Here is a 15,000-nt window from a genome sequence, read left to right on the forward strand (position 1 = left end):
TAGCGGTCCAGGCGCAGCGGCATGCACATATAGGCTCTGGCCTGACAGCACGTTGCGTGTTCGAGTCCCGCTCATGACGTTGTCTCTCTCCCTCTTTCCTGTCTTTCTTCACTCGAAACTATCAATAAAAGAAGAAAAGGAAAAAAAACATCTTAAGAAAATAGCCGATCTACAAGCTCACAATGCGTTGTGGTGCGATTTATTGTGAGCTTGTAGATCGGCTATCTTCAATTGGCCGAAATGTATATAGGGTTGAAGTGGTCAGTGTATGTTTTGTAAATTGTTAGTAATCAAAATCTACAAAGTAACTACTAAAGTTTTCAAATAAATGTAGTGGAGTATAATGTACAATATTTGGATCCGAGATGTAGTGGAGTAGAAGTAAGTAAGAATATCTGTGGTTCTCTGACAACGGTCAAAATTGTCATGACAATGTGTTGTGAGCTCGTAGATCGGTTATTTTTTTAGAACATTTGATCATGATTTCTTTCCCGGGTCGATTTGTTGATATAAAAATCAGACCCGTCTGAACTGATTGGTGCTGTACTACTGTACTGTACTGTACTGTCACACCCAAAATCACGTAATGGCTGCTAAAAACTCAGCTTCCCATCATGCACATGTGCACAGTGTGAAGCTCAACAGCGCCACTTTGTCACCTGTTGGTACTCTAGACAGACAGACAGACAGACAGACAGACAGACAGACAGACAGACAGACAGACAGACAGACAGACAGAGGGAGGGACACACATTGCTGTCAGATGCAGTCTCTGCAGTGTGAGCTCTCCTCTCTGCAGTGCTGTTTTCACTCAATCAGGCCTCATTTATGTCACACTCAATCGGCACAATTCTCACACCTCCACTTGGCCACTGTGTGCTTGTGTGTGTGTGCACGTGCGTGTTCGTGCGCGTGCGTGCTTGTGCATATATGTTGATAATCTGTTTGTGTCTTTGTACGCATGAGTTGACTGTGTGTGTGTGTGTGTGTGTGTGTGTGTGTGTGCGGGCATGCAGCCATGCGTGTACGTGTACGTGTACATGCACATGTACATGTACATGTACATGTACATGTTTACACCTCTCTCTGCCTCTCCGCCATCGGTCTCTCCGGAGGCGCGCGACGTTGCGGTTTATACAATGGATTGGATTTAATGACTCGACATGTAAACTCAATTTTCACATTTTACACACACAAAAAGTGAATGCAGCAGAATCACACTCACTGCGATGATCCAACCGTGTGTGTGTGTGTGTGTGTGTGTGTGTGTGTGTGTGTGTGTGTGGTTTATGTGTACACCCCCCTAAGTGAGTCCAGATGTCCCGAGGCAGCGTGCTGGTGGGTCTCCCCTCTAACAGCAGCCCTTTGACTGTGTTAAACCCTTCTATATAAACCTCTCATAACAGCTCCCATTAGATACACATTAACAGAGGAGAGGAAGGGTGGCCCAGCTCAGCTGTGTGGGCCTGCATGATATGATGCAGACAGCGTGTGTGTGTGTCTGTGCGTGCGTGTGAGCGCACATATGTCTAATCCACATCATGTGTCTAATAATGCACTGGTCCTCAAACTTTTTTATGTCAAGGAAGGACCCCCAAATGGATATGTATTTTTTGGCTGCGGACCACCGCATCTGGAAATGTTTTGTGCCGGGGACCTCCGCTAGACAAGATTTGCGTTAACACATTCAAACGTATAGTCGTCATTTTCCAAATATAGGCCTATTCCAATATTGTTCTCAGACATTCAAAATAGCTCATGTATGTATACTGTACAAGGCGAGCTTTGGGAGAGCTCTTTGTCTTGTCTGTCTGCACGGATGTATTTTGTTGTATTGTTTGTGTATCGTATGCCTCGTTCATTTGTATTAATCTCAAGAGGTTGATCCTTCTGATGAAGGTACTATGGTTTAGATTAGAATACAGTCTACAGTATACAGTATAGGCTGGCATAGGGTGTAGAATACAGTCTGTATAGGCTGGCATAGGGTGTAGAATACAGTCTATGTGAGTTAATGTGAACACTAGTTTTCCACAGCCATGCCTGTGTGTGTGTGTGTGTGTGTGTGTGTGTGTGTGTGTGTGTGTGTGTGTGTGTGTGTTAATCTCACTGCTCACAGCTGTGTCACACGCACACCGTTGACTGGAAAAAACCTTGCAAAGCTGGTTTAGCTCATAGGGATGGAAAAGTGGCGTAAGTGAATGATAACATCGTGACTGTATGCTGCAAATGTGTTAATTTATCTCTGTGTTACAAATGGATAAATTAAGACTTGAGTTGAAATTGTACTAACTTTGTGTGTGTGTGTGTGTGTGTGTGTGTGTGTGTGTGTGTGTGAGAAAGACAGAGAGAGAGAGATTATGTTTGTGTGTCTGTGACTGTGTGTGTCTGCATGTCTGTGCGTGAGACAGTGTTGGTCTGAGGGTGAGGTCTCTGTACACTGTCTGTATCCTGGTTCTTATCAGTGCTACAGACAGACCTCGTAGGTGTTCAGAGCTGATAAGTCCCCCATCGCCTCCCCAAGTCCCCATATGGTCATGATCCGTCCCGCGCTGGAACACAGCAGACTCACAGGATTATGTCTCTGGTTACTCACAGATGACTCACTTCTGCTGCCTTTCGTCTGTGTCTCTCTCTCTCTCCATCTTTAGGTACGGTGAAGTCCGACATGAAGCCGGTGGATAAGTCTCGGCTGGCGGTGAAGACGTCGGGTCTGCAGCGGTCATGCTCCGACGCCGGCAAAGACCACCGGAACGGCGGCAGCGGCGAGCCGCGCAAGCCTCCGTCGGGCCTGGTCCGGCCCTCCACCGGTGGAAACTTTGGCTTCAAGAAGCCCGTCAACACCAATCACACCACGAGCACTGGCGGCAGCTCCATACCCGGCGGCTCCGCCACCGTCGGCAAAATCCCCAAATCGTCCGGCATCCCCATTAAACCGGCGGGAGGCGGAGGAGGAGGAGGAGGAGGAGGAGGAGGAGGAGGAGGAGGAGGAGGAGGACGCAAAACGAGCCTGGACGTTTCGAACGGCGACCACAGCAGTTTCATGTCTCCCAACGCCAGGAACTCCCTCCAGTATCGCTCCCTGCCTCGCCCGGCTAAGACCAGCACCTTGACCCTGACCCGGCCCAGCTCGGCTCGCCCCGTCAGCACCACCGCGGACCCCGGCTCCGGGCTGATGAAACCGGTCTCCGCTCCCCAGCAGGGCTCCTCCAGGCTCAAAGAGCCCAGCCACTCGGGGATGGGTAAATCCCGTGGTGGGATCCCCAGCCCCGGGCCGGTCAACCAGACGGACCGGGAGAAGGAGAAGGAGAGAGCCAAGGCCAAGGCGGTGGCGTCCGACTCAGACTCATGTTGTGGAGGAGGAGGGGATTCCCTTAAGGCCAGTCCTGCCCAGACCCCTTCGGAGAACGGCAGCAAACTGCACGGGCTGAGACCCCCCAGCAGTGGGAAAGGCACAGATCTGCCCTCACCCAACACACACAGGTATGGAGTGTATGCGTGAACCGTTGTTTTACTCAATATATGCCATTCACGAGATTTCGCGTGTTTAGGTACTTAACCCACCTGTGCCAATGTCGAGAAGACGAGATTTTTTGATTACTATTCATTCAGAAAGCTATCGCTGATATTTACCTATAGTATAGTAGCTTGTAACGCTTGCTTCCACTATGCGCAATCTTTAGCGGCGGTTTTCTTGGAATTGAAGCTCAGATTGAGGTGATATAAGGTGAGGGACGATGTTAGGAGCTCAATAAAAAAGAATACTTAAATGGAGGCATGTAAAAAGTTATGTTCATTCATCGTGATTCAAATCACACATGAAGTATTGACCGGACGCCCCCCTGTCTCTTTCCAGATTATCCAGCGTGCGCAGCCTGGGCAAGCCTCCGTCCATGGCCCACCACCTGGACAAGCTGGAAGTGGGAATGGGCGTCCCGGACCCCCCGCTGCCTCCCAAGATCCCTCCGTACTCCAAGCTCCAAGACCTGGTGAGCTCCTCAGGGAGCTCCCCGAGTGCCCCCGGCCTCATGACCCCCAGCCCGGCCCCCATGCTCAACGTCAACTCCTCCGCCTGCTTCTCGTCCTCTGGGATAGGTGAGTTTGAAAACATGTCCGACAACGACAAAAAACCTTGTTGTTGTAGAGCTCCCTGCAGGTTACTTTATGGAAGAGAGGAGACACAACGTTTCAACCGGGTCTTCGAAGACCCGTAAGGGTTGAGACGTCGTAACATGTACATAACGACTCAATGTGACCTAGCTCTGTTCACACAGTGCTGTACCCCCTCCAACTGGATATACTTTCCCCATTTTCAACAGTTTTTATTATATTTTGACACTTTGCTTTGCCAATGGACACGCATGTTTCTCTCATGCTAATAAAGCCTCCTTCTTTATTTGAATTGCTCTAGGCCTGGGGCCGCGGCAGGTCTCCGCCCTGGGCATGGTGGGGGGGAGCGGAGGAGGGAACACCTCCCCCCACCTCTACCCCCGTCTCTCCGGGCTGCACCGCAGCATGGAGTCCCTGCCCCTCCAGATGAGCCTGGCTCCGGAGCGCCAGCAGGGCATGGAGGACGGGAACAGCCGGACGCGAGGCTACCCGGGCACGGAGCCCCGAGACAGGGACGCGCGGGAGGACAGGGGCCCCCCTGGCGGTGGCTGGAGCTCAGGGAGCAGGACCTCGCTGACTCTGTCAGACAGGTGGGTCTCCCCTTCAGAGAGATCCAAACAGTGCAGGCCACTCTTTATGGGGTCACGACTCAAGTAAAAATACAATTTTTTCTTTCTTTTCTTTATAATAAAAAAATAAAATAATTGTATACATTTTAAAACGAAAACAAACACATCTAAGAAATCACATGAATAATGATTTTTCTTTAAAGAATTAGTGAAAATAGCCGATCTACAAGCTCACAACGTGGCGTGAAGCGAGTCAAGCGACGCTTTGAGCGCTTGTAGATCTGCTATTTTCACTAGTTTGTGTCCTGGGCAAACATCTCATTTGGGTCTCGACCTGAAAAGTCATGTCAAACTCACACAACACTGTAAACTAATGCATCATGTCAACCTCACACTCTGCATACACACAATTCTTTCATCCTAAAATCTAAAAGGGCTATGCAGTTCCACCTACTGGTCAATTGTGGAACTGACCCACATTACACTCAAGTGTTATTTGCTTGGCACATTTCAACAGCAAGGTCACTCACAGAGCTTGAGAAACAAAACATTAGGCATTAAGACACAGAGCACTAAGACCAAAGAAACATTCAAAATGACATTTGAATAGAAATGACCAAAGCCCTAATTGCTGCCGATGAGCAGCCTTGCATGGTTTCCCTCTGTGCCATATGTGTGTGAATGGGTGAATGTAATGCACATTTTAAAGCATTTTAAAACTTATATAAATAAATGCACCATTGAGGACCAGGGACTGGACTTTGTTAGGATCCCTTGAAGTATGAGCTCCCATTTCCCTCTTTTCTCATGTGACAGCAGGACACAGACAATCCTCTGTTTGTCACGTGGGCACAAATAGAAATTAGATGGCATTTGATGACAAAATGCTCTTCGCTGTGAAAAGGTTGGAGTGCCCTTTTTGACGGCAGTGGCAGCAATTCTGTCCGGTGTTCTATCACGCCTTCCCTTCTGCCATGAACCTTTGGAAATATTGCAACATGCAGGTTTTCTGTATGCCGGTATCGTGCTTCTAATTAGCAACCAGTAACCCTCCCAGCTCCTTTTATTGTTATTATAGGCTACCAGGTTTCTGCTCCACATGGACGATACAGAGTTTAAGTGGTTAGAAATAGGTCTGATTGGCACTTCATCTTAGTTAATTACCATGATGGGGAGGCGAAAGCTAGGGATTAAGTAACAGGGAAATGCAAGTGGCTGCTCACTGTCTCACACACCACGCACACACGCATGCACACACGCACACGTACCCAAAGTATGGGGTTGGAAGGGCATTATTACTGCAGGGCTGTTATCAGTGCTGTAACAGTCCCGGTGAATGAGGTCATAATTAGAGTCTGGTGCTTCATTCCAAAGAAAGAGCCCCATGCCTCCCTTCAGTCCTACTGGGTAAATAATGACAATGTTCTATCTTTCTCTACCAGCTCCCAGAGAGACAGGAACACACTGCCAAAGAAAGGCTTGAGGTAACTGCAGTGCACGCACACACACGCACGCACGCACGCACGCAGCGTGACTCACGAACGCACGCACGCACGAACACACGCACACAGGCACACGCACACGCACACACACAAGTGAACCAGTAACACAAACTACACTTTTCCTGAACTTCCAGACATCTTCAACACAATGGCATCGTGACCCTTTCAACTCACAGGTGCACAAATCCGCTCAAACCCTTGTGATTGACAGGTGGTCTCTAATCCTGCCCGAAGGTCTGTTTTAAACATAGTTAGCTGTCCCTCTCACCTAATTCTCTCCTCAAAAAATGCAGCCTTCCATCCATCCTATTGTTTGTCATGGCATTTTGTAAAAACCGAACTAACCCACTCTGACAGTATAGTTAAATGCCCTCTGGGGGGAAAAAATGGAAATATATTCTAAGGCAACGGTGCACAGACAGAGAATAAAGGGTTTTTTCACGCCAGAAGGGACTGACTGACAAGGCCAGTTATTCATTTTCAAATGAGAGCCCAATGTTGAGGTAGGGAGGCGCAGGTAATCTGACAACCATATAGAGCCAAGTGGGCATGCACCGCCTCAATAAATGGTTGCGATCGTGCTCATCTCAAGCAATCACCCAAGGAGAGTTTGAAAACATGACAACAAAAAACTCCCATATCGGATGGGTGAAGTACAACAATGTGCAAACACAGCAGCAAGATTCGTGAGATGCTGTGATAGGAGAAGGATGTCAAATAGAACACAACCACCTTAAAGACTACTAATAATTGTGTGTGACCCTGCACTGTATTGAGTGACCTTGGTACATGGTTCCATTGGTTCTGACTTTCAATAGTATTGTTCCACTTTGTTTTCTCATGCCAATAAAGCCCTTTGAATTGAGAATTGCATTGTTTCGACAGTTTCAACGGAGCGCCACAGAGCGAGGAGGAAGCCAAGGAGAGAAGACACTCTCACGCAGTCCTCAGTATGACGGACTCACGCACTCCACCTCTGCTGCCCTCGCCCACCTCCCTGCCCCGCACCGTCAAGACCAACATGGGTGAGTTTAGGAGGATCGCTCGCATGCACACACGCACACATGCAGGCGCGCACGCACACAAACGAATAGTAATCATTGCTATTTTTGTTCAGTAACAGGGGTCTCCCTGTATCTCCAGCTTTTTGTTAAACAGGTTGGTTTACCAATTTTATCCAATCAGAAGATTGCAGAACTTATGCAGAATAGAGGATAAACATGTGAAATTGGAAAAAAATGAAACAAAGAAATGAACTGACAAAACATCTTTTCTGTTTATCAGAACATCAGCTTTTACAAAATCTTTGTTTTTTTAACAAAAAATAATAATATCCCTTTAACTCTGAGAGAGTACAAATGGAACCTAACTGTAGCAGATCTACAAGCTCATAGCGCGCCACCGAGTGGCGCGCTACGAGCTTGTAGGTCTGCTATTTTTGAAAAATCGTAAAAATGCGCCACACATCTTTGAATATATATTCTTTCAGGAGACTTTTTTTTATTTTATTTCGACGTCAGGCCTAAATGGGTTCAATAATTATAAATGGACACTGGATTTGACCGAGTATTGATATTCTATGCATTTTCTAACCCGTTATCCTTGTTTAACCCTCCCCCCGCCCCCCCAGTAGCCCCCAGTCCCATCAGCGGACCTCCCAGGATGACGCGCTCCAACAGCATCCCTACCCACGATGCCTCGGTGGAGCTGTACGGGGTGTCCCCGCTGGGCAGCACCATGTCCCTGGCCGAACGCCCCCGCAGCATGGGGATGGTTCACTCCGGATCCTTCAGGGACAGGGAGTCCAGCGATGAGGGTGAGACCACTGGGATATGGGGAGGGTCTAGATTTATGTTGAAATCCATTTTTATTAACCCTAGAATACCAACGTTGGGTACATTTTACCCCGATATAATAAATTCCTCAAAAAATATTTCTCATCATCAGATATAATATAATAAAGTACAACAATTACATGGCAATTTGAGGTACAACATGACATTAAAAAAAAAAAACGCATATCATGAGGGGCAAAATCTGTGAAAAATGTGGGTATTGATTTTATTCCTAAAAAAGAAAAACAATAATGGAGCTGGGAACTTCTCCTTTGGTCCACCCATTGCTGGGACATGTGAGAATGGGCCAGTGATCAACTACCCATTGTGGGATTACGGATTTTTTTTTAACCCTCTATCACTAACGATGGAAGGGTGAGAATCACCCAAAGACCTGCCTGTAGAAAAAACAGGGAAACAAACCTAACTTCTATGATGTCACTGAGCATCCAGAACCGGACCCACCTACCTCAGACATCAGCAACATTTTGAAAAATCACAGAATTGCAATATGTTCGGGTGAAATTCACCCAGCGTTAGTGTTCTAGGGTTAAATGTGTTTGCATAATTATGTTTGTTACCATGTTATGACTTTATATGCGATCACTTATGTAGCTGTTATTTTCTCTCTCTCTTCAGTTCATGGTTCTGTTCTCTCTCTGGCCTCCAATGCCTCCTCTACCTACTCCTCGGTGAGTGTGACCAACCGGCCAACACAGGTAGATACTCCGAGTGTGTGTGTGTGTGTGTGTGTATTTGGTCTGGGGACTGCTTGCTTTCCTCTCTGTCTCCTCTATGTACTGTACCTCGGCATGTACTGTATACTTTAACCCTTGGTGAGTGTGCCTCTGCGTGCCTTATTAGAAAATTCTCCTCTGTTTCTCTTGCTTTTCTAATATCTAATATTTGCCTCCGCTTCCAAAAGGCTGAGGAAAAGATTCAGGGAGAGGTAAGTGCGGTATCTCTCTCTCTCTCTCTCTCTCTCTGCCTCTCTCTCTCTCTCCGTCTCTGCCCTATACCTGTCTCGTCCTTTATTTCTCCTCCATTCATTCCTCATTCTCTGTGGACGACTCCATCCATGCATGAACTCCAACCATTATCATTTCCTGCACTAATACTGTCAGATATTTCCGTCTGTAACGTTTTTGACTTCAGTTCTCCTTTCCCTGATTTCTGAATCCAATCCTTTATCTGACTTTTGCTAACAACATGATGTCAATAATCAATTATTATGTCAATATGTTCACAATAAAACGGCACATGGACAAATAAGTGTCTTTTCAGTAATAGTAACAATTAAACACAACAGTAAAATGTCAATTTTGCACCGTGTCTTACGTACCCCTTGCCCATTTGATGAACACTGGACGATAAGATGAGACTCTAAACATCTCTGTCTTCCTCACAGCAAATCCGTAAGCTGAGGAGAGAGCTGGAGTCGTCCCAGGAGAAGGTGGCGAACCTGACCACTCAGTTATCTGCCAACGTATGTACTCTACTGTACTGTTTGTGTGCTGAAATCACATCCATTTTCAACACCGTGTTAATGATACAGTATGTGTGCCAAAAACAATGGTTGCTGTTTCTTGGTTGGACATAAATCCTTGCTCTCCATCCACTATCATTGAATAATAATAACAGCAGTGACAACGCACAGCACAGTGTGTGGGGAGGAATTCATTGGTGTAGCCTATAGCGACTAAATTGTGGAGAAATAGGGATAAAAACAAATGATACACAAACAAATGTTTATTTGAAAACTAAACATTGAAGAAAAAAAAAAGGTGAATCATTTCTGAACTTTTCAGGATTCAAATTTAAAAGCATCAAAAGTAGCAGATGGACAGACGCTGTAGAATGACCAAGTGGGGTGTTAATTTACGGGGGGAAAAAACACAAATAGTTAAGATATGGAGATAGGAGGTTTCTGCCCCGGGAAAGTTCACATCAGCACTCGTCTCAGTTCTCTCCGTTATGTCCAGCATTGTCGGCTAGCAACTGAGAGAGTGGACCTTTACACCCACTGCCTCCCCACCGCTAGGCCCAGATGTATGCACCATGTCTTCTATCAATCCTTCCACTCCTCCTCCTCCTCTGCCATCCCTCTGCTGCCTGTCGGCCTTACAAGCACGTCTCCTCAGACAGGGCCCAGATAGATCCAGTATAGGGAGGGAGATTTATCATTCCTAGCCGCTGTTGGGAGCATCGCTATGCCGTCTCAGCTATTCTCTTATCTGAGTCTGCTATAACCTCCTCCGTTCAGAACCACTCCTTCAAAGCAGACACGCACGCACACACGCACATGCACACACACGCACATGCACACACACGCACATGCACATGCACACACACACATGAACACACACACTCAGGTCAGTGTGTCCTTTCGCGCTGCAGGGATGTTTCGGTGGATCCTCTCCAGCTCTTTGTTTGGTTCACAGGCGTTGCTGAGGAATAGAGCACATACTGTACACGGTATCCCTCAATTAATTGTGTGCGTGTGCGTGTGCGTGCGTGCATGTTGCCTCCTCACCCAGAGGAGATAGTTTCACAGTGTTTGACCTCATTAACGTGGAGGTCGAGGACGGAACATGGACAATGCCATGTAATAATTATGCACTGTATTCATACTGGCCTGTTTTAATGACCTCACTCTCTGGTTTTCAACTCTTTTCATAACGAGGTCCATTACTTATTCTGCATTTGAGTCACGGACCACCATTTGATGAGATTTTGCCTCTCAAGACTTTGTTATCGTTGGATACAATTTTGTCCACAATGCCATGCATTTATTGATGCATGATGTGGTGCCAGAGGAGAGACAACAGGCAAACGTTCATCACGTTCAACATTCTCTAGTGTACAATTCTTGTAACTTAATTTAACAATAATTTTACACTCTCAAGAGTTAAAGATCTATAGGGGTCCATTTGGGTACCTCTAATTCATTTAGCTGGGGACCACCTGGAAACCCCCCCCAAGGACCACTGGTTGAGAACCACCGCTGCATGGAAGAGGAGTTATACTGTAACTGTACGCTCATTTTCTTCTGCTGTGGCCAAATCTGACAGGCAGAGTGAGAGATCAGGCAGAGTGAGAGATCAGGCAGAGTGAGAGAGTGAGAGATCAGGGAGGAGGTGTATTTCCCTTGGCTGGAGGAGTCAGTGATTCTGAGGCTGTCTGTCGTGTCATTTAGCTTCTCAGCACCTCATATAGGAGGGATGACGGAACGCATACAGACACACATACTGTACGGGTTGCTTGGCGTGTCCGAATCCGCCATTGCTTCATGGGGTGAAAAGAACAACACAGCTTCACCCTCGGAATGGCATTAGGGAACGTCGTACACGTGGTTACATTTTATGGGGATTTCTTTTCCCCCGCCATAGTGCTACACCTGGTGAAGTTTTGTAGTGCAAGTAATTGCAACAACCACCGATGCTGTGGAAAATGAAAACGGCCAAATGTTCTAAACTTTCCGTGATTCTGCCACTAATCACATTCTTTGGGACACCGTTTTTGCGGGGTCAGACAAAGTCAAATCACGTGACCTTGATCCCCTTCCCCTATTCGCTCTTTGACGTGACATGACGTATGTGTAGTCAAAATAATTCACATTGTATTCCATGTCGCCTCACAGTGGCTGTTTTGTGTTTTCCAGCTTCATTATTCCCCCCATGGTCATATGAGAACAAATTCATTTATGTAAGATATTTAGATCACAGAAATATCAATAACGTTACAATTTTATATACTGTTACTCTATGTGTCCATAACCTCAGTTTGATAAAGATCCAACCAGTGGTCCATATACAAATATTATTATTATGGTGTCATATTTCTATTTCTTTGTCTTTGTTTTTCCTGTTTAGTTTAGAATTGCTGTTGAAGTGATTGCTTTTTTGCTTTTTTCAAGCAGGCAAACCTGGTGGCGGCCTTTGAGCAGAGCCTGTCCCTGATGACCACCCGACTGCAGAGTCTGTCAGTCAGTCACGAGCAGAAGGTAATTAGCACGCACGCACACACACACACACACACACACACACACACACACACACACACACACACACACACACACACACACACACACACACACACACACACACACACACACACACACGTTTGTATTAATTAATATACCCCTGAGGGAAAGTAACCGACAGATAGCAAATAGACAAGCTCAGCTTGAAAATAGGCCTGTTTTTGTTGTTGGGCATTGGCGCACAATTAATATTATACAATATTATACAAAAAATATATAATAATCTGAATTTATAAATGATAGTTTATCATAAATGTCCACATATCACCTGCTACAGTATATGAAACAATTTGTCAGATTTGAAAGATTACAAGGTCCATCTTAACCAATTAAAACTGGGAAAGCCAGTCATTTTTAGCCAAACACACATGATGTTTGGGGTTCGATGACATGACAATGTTTAAGCACCACTGATATAGCAACATAGGTTTTTCAGAAAACTGTTTAGATTCAGAAGACATTTGTAGAATCGGCCTCGAGTCTTGGCGGGTTATGGGTTGATCAGCACCTGGTGCGATTGAACCCTCTCACCCATTATGTAAACAGGGCAGAGAACCAACAGAGTCTCTCTGTTTAGTAGCAATGGAGCCGCCCAGCCTCTATCTCCTCCAAGGTTAAAAGACACAGTGCTTAGAGGCGGATCTGTGCAGGTCACTGCGCTAGCTGGCACAAACATAAAAGCCTTCTTGAGAGAGCGAGCGAGCACGTCTAGACTGGGCCTTTCACCAGGGGCACTAATGCATGAACCACAGTCCAAAGGGTGCCAGATGCCAGTGTTGCAAGAGAAATAAGCAACCAGGTCTATGCAAACAAGCCCAAAAGTAACAACTCCTAGGCCATATGAACCAGATCAGCTATTTGGAAAATAGCCGATCTACAAGCTCACAACGCATCGCGACAAATGTCTGTGGACAAATATATATTATTGTTTAAGAGTCACTGGTTTAAACGACATTAGAAAGCAAGCCCAAATAAGCAACGGCACTTTAGAAACAAGCCTGCAACCCCCAAGTACCAAAATGTATAGTATACTTTACAGAAAAATCAAGCCCAAAGTCATTTATAATAAGCAGACATGGCAACACTGACCAAGAGAGAGAGGTAGATGGAGAGAGAAGGACAGAGAGGGTCCTCATGTGCACACATGCAAATAATAGGCAGAACACCACCACCCCAGGGCTGATCCACTCACACACTTACGCACACACGCTGCTCCATAAGGGCAGAGGAATGTAGGGGTGTGTGTGTGTGTGCTCGCACGCGCACGTGTTCATTCTTGTGAATATAACACTGTGCACTGGGTCAGGTTGATCCTATACACCCTCACGGCCACCAATCTCCCATAATGCAGTCCACCCTGCAGGGCCCGCGGGCCTGGGCCTCTCTCTCTGTCTGACCCATATTATTCAGCTCCTCATGTCATGTCAGGCTGTGATCAAAGCCACCCCTCCCTCCCTCAATGCTAACATCGCCCCCTGTACTGGTGGCTTTCAGCTCACTGCTCAGTGGAGAGGGCCTCAATGCTAACATCGCCCCCTGTACTGGTGGCTTTCAGCTCACAGCTCAGTGGAGAGGGCCTCAATGCTAACATCGCCCCCTGTACTGGTGGCTTTCAGCTCACTGCTCAGTGGAGAGGGCCGTTACGCTGGAATGTATAGCCGGGAGGGAGGTGTGTAAAGCGTAGGTGTTATTTGTGTGTGCGTGCATGTGTGTGTGCGACTGTGCGTGCACGTGTATGCTTGTATTACTACTAGAAGTGTCTCCTCATCCTCACGAGAAATGGTTGTTTTATGGTTAAACACATGTACATTTTTTAGAGACATTTTGGGGTTACGGTTACTGGTTAGGATTAGACATTTAGAGGTTAGGTTTATGGGCTGGGGCTAGAGTTTTCCCTATTTTATAATGCAAGGCAATGCACTGTAAGTCAAAGTGCATCGAAGAAAAGTTTTTGAAAAATCTTGAAAGTGTTTTCAGATGAGGCTCCACGGCCAAATTAAATCAGGTCTTAATGGCTTACGTACAGCCATCGATACCACACATGTTAAGTCCATACCGCACTAATGGTTCGCCATGCAACTCCATGCAAACATGCAACCCCTTTCAACCATCATACCCATAGCACGTTTAATGATCTCTGGGTCGGCGGTTCGAATCCTGGCTCCTCCTGTCCACATGTCAAAGTGTCCTTGAGCAAGACACTGAACCCTACATTGTCTCCAGTGAGTTGGTCGGTGTGAGCTTGCCACCGTTGGTGTGTGAGTGTGGGAAGTGAGGACGCTGGCTTTGACTGTTCGCCACGTCACCTCCCAATGTATGAATGAATGAACCATTGTAAAGTGATTTGAGCACTTGGAAAAGTGCTATAAAAATACAATTAATTATGATTAATACTAGTTGCATTGGTGCAGTTGACCTTAAAACTGTTTTGTTGTTACTAATTGCATTGGTGCAGTTTGGGCTTTACTAGTAAAGGTCATTCAACATATGACTGGTCTTGTGCAGGATACTGAACTGAGCGACCTGAGAGAGACCATCGAATCTCTGAAGACCAGGAACGAGGAGGCCCAGGCTTGCATCCATGGAGCACTCAGTGTCCCAGACATGAAAGGTCTGTCTGTCTGTCTGTCTGTCTGTCTGTCTGTCTGTCTGTCTGTCTGTCAAGCTGATTCAGATTCTTTTCAGTCACAACGAAAAATAGCCTACAGTAAATAGCCTATTCTGTTCTCAATGCATCTGTGAGTGTGACACATAGAATAGAATAGAATAGGCTATACACTAAACACATTCTATATTGTACACACTATAGAATAGGATATTTTTGGCTATTATTTTAAGAGGTCAAACTAGCAAATTATGTTCGTAAGCATCATCCATACACATGCAGCTTAGCCTTAGAGGAAGCCTTCCTAACTAGAGTTCTAAAATATCAGCTAGAGCAG

General features: G+C 46.2%; 1 protein-coding gene across 5 annotated transcripts in view; it reads left to right on the forward strand.

Moving 5' to 3' along the window:
- The window catches only part of nav1a (neuron navigator 1a), a 145,175-nt gene that overhangs the window by 111,772 nt on the left and 18,403 nt on the right, over window positions 1-15,000 (forward strand). The window contains exons 11-20 of one of the 5 annotated variants that reach the window (XM_080763953.1): window positions 2,652-3,483; window positions 3,857-4,095; window positions 4,412-4,700; window positions 6,122-6,163; window positions 7,067-7,206; window positions 7,815-7,997; window positions 8,656-8,735; window positions 9,425-9,502; window positions 11,936-12,019; window positions 14,564-14,669. In XM_080763953.1, the coding sequence (XP_080620079.1) occupies window positions 2,652-3,483; window positions 3,857-4,095; window positions 4,412-4,700; window positions 6,122-6,163; window positions 7,067-7,206; window positions 7,815-7,997; window positions 8,656-8,735; window positions 9,425-9,502; window positions 11,936-12,019; window positions 14,564-14,669 (2,073 nt within the window). Of the gene's footprint in view, window positions 1-2,651; window positions 3,484-3,856; window positions 4,096-4,411; window positions 4,764-6,121; window positions 6,164-7,066; window positions 7,207-7,811; window positions 7,998-8,655; window positions 8,736-9,424; window positions 9,503-11,932; window positions 12,020-14,563; window positions 14,670-15,000 lie in introns of all 5 variants that reach the window. The other 4 variants (XM_080763952.1, XM_080763954.1, XM_080763956.1 and 1 more) reach the window with 4 other exon arrangements.

This window comes from Protomyctophum bolini (genome assembly GCF_963924005.1).
Source record: "Protomyctophum bolini genome assembly, chromosome: 5".
NCBI classification, from domain to species: Eukaryota; Metazoa; Chordata; class Actinopteri; order Myctophiformes; family Myctophidae; genus Protomyctophum; species Protomyctophum bolini.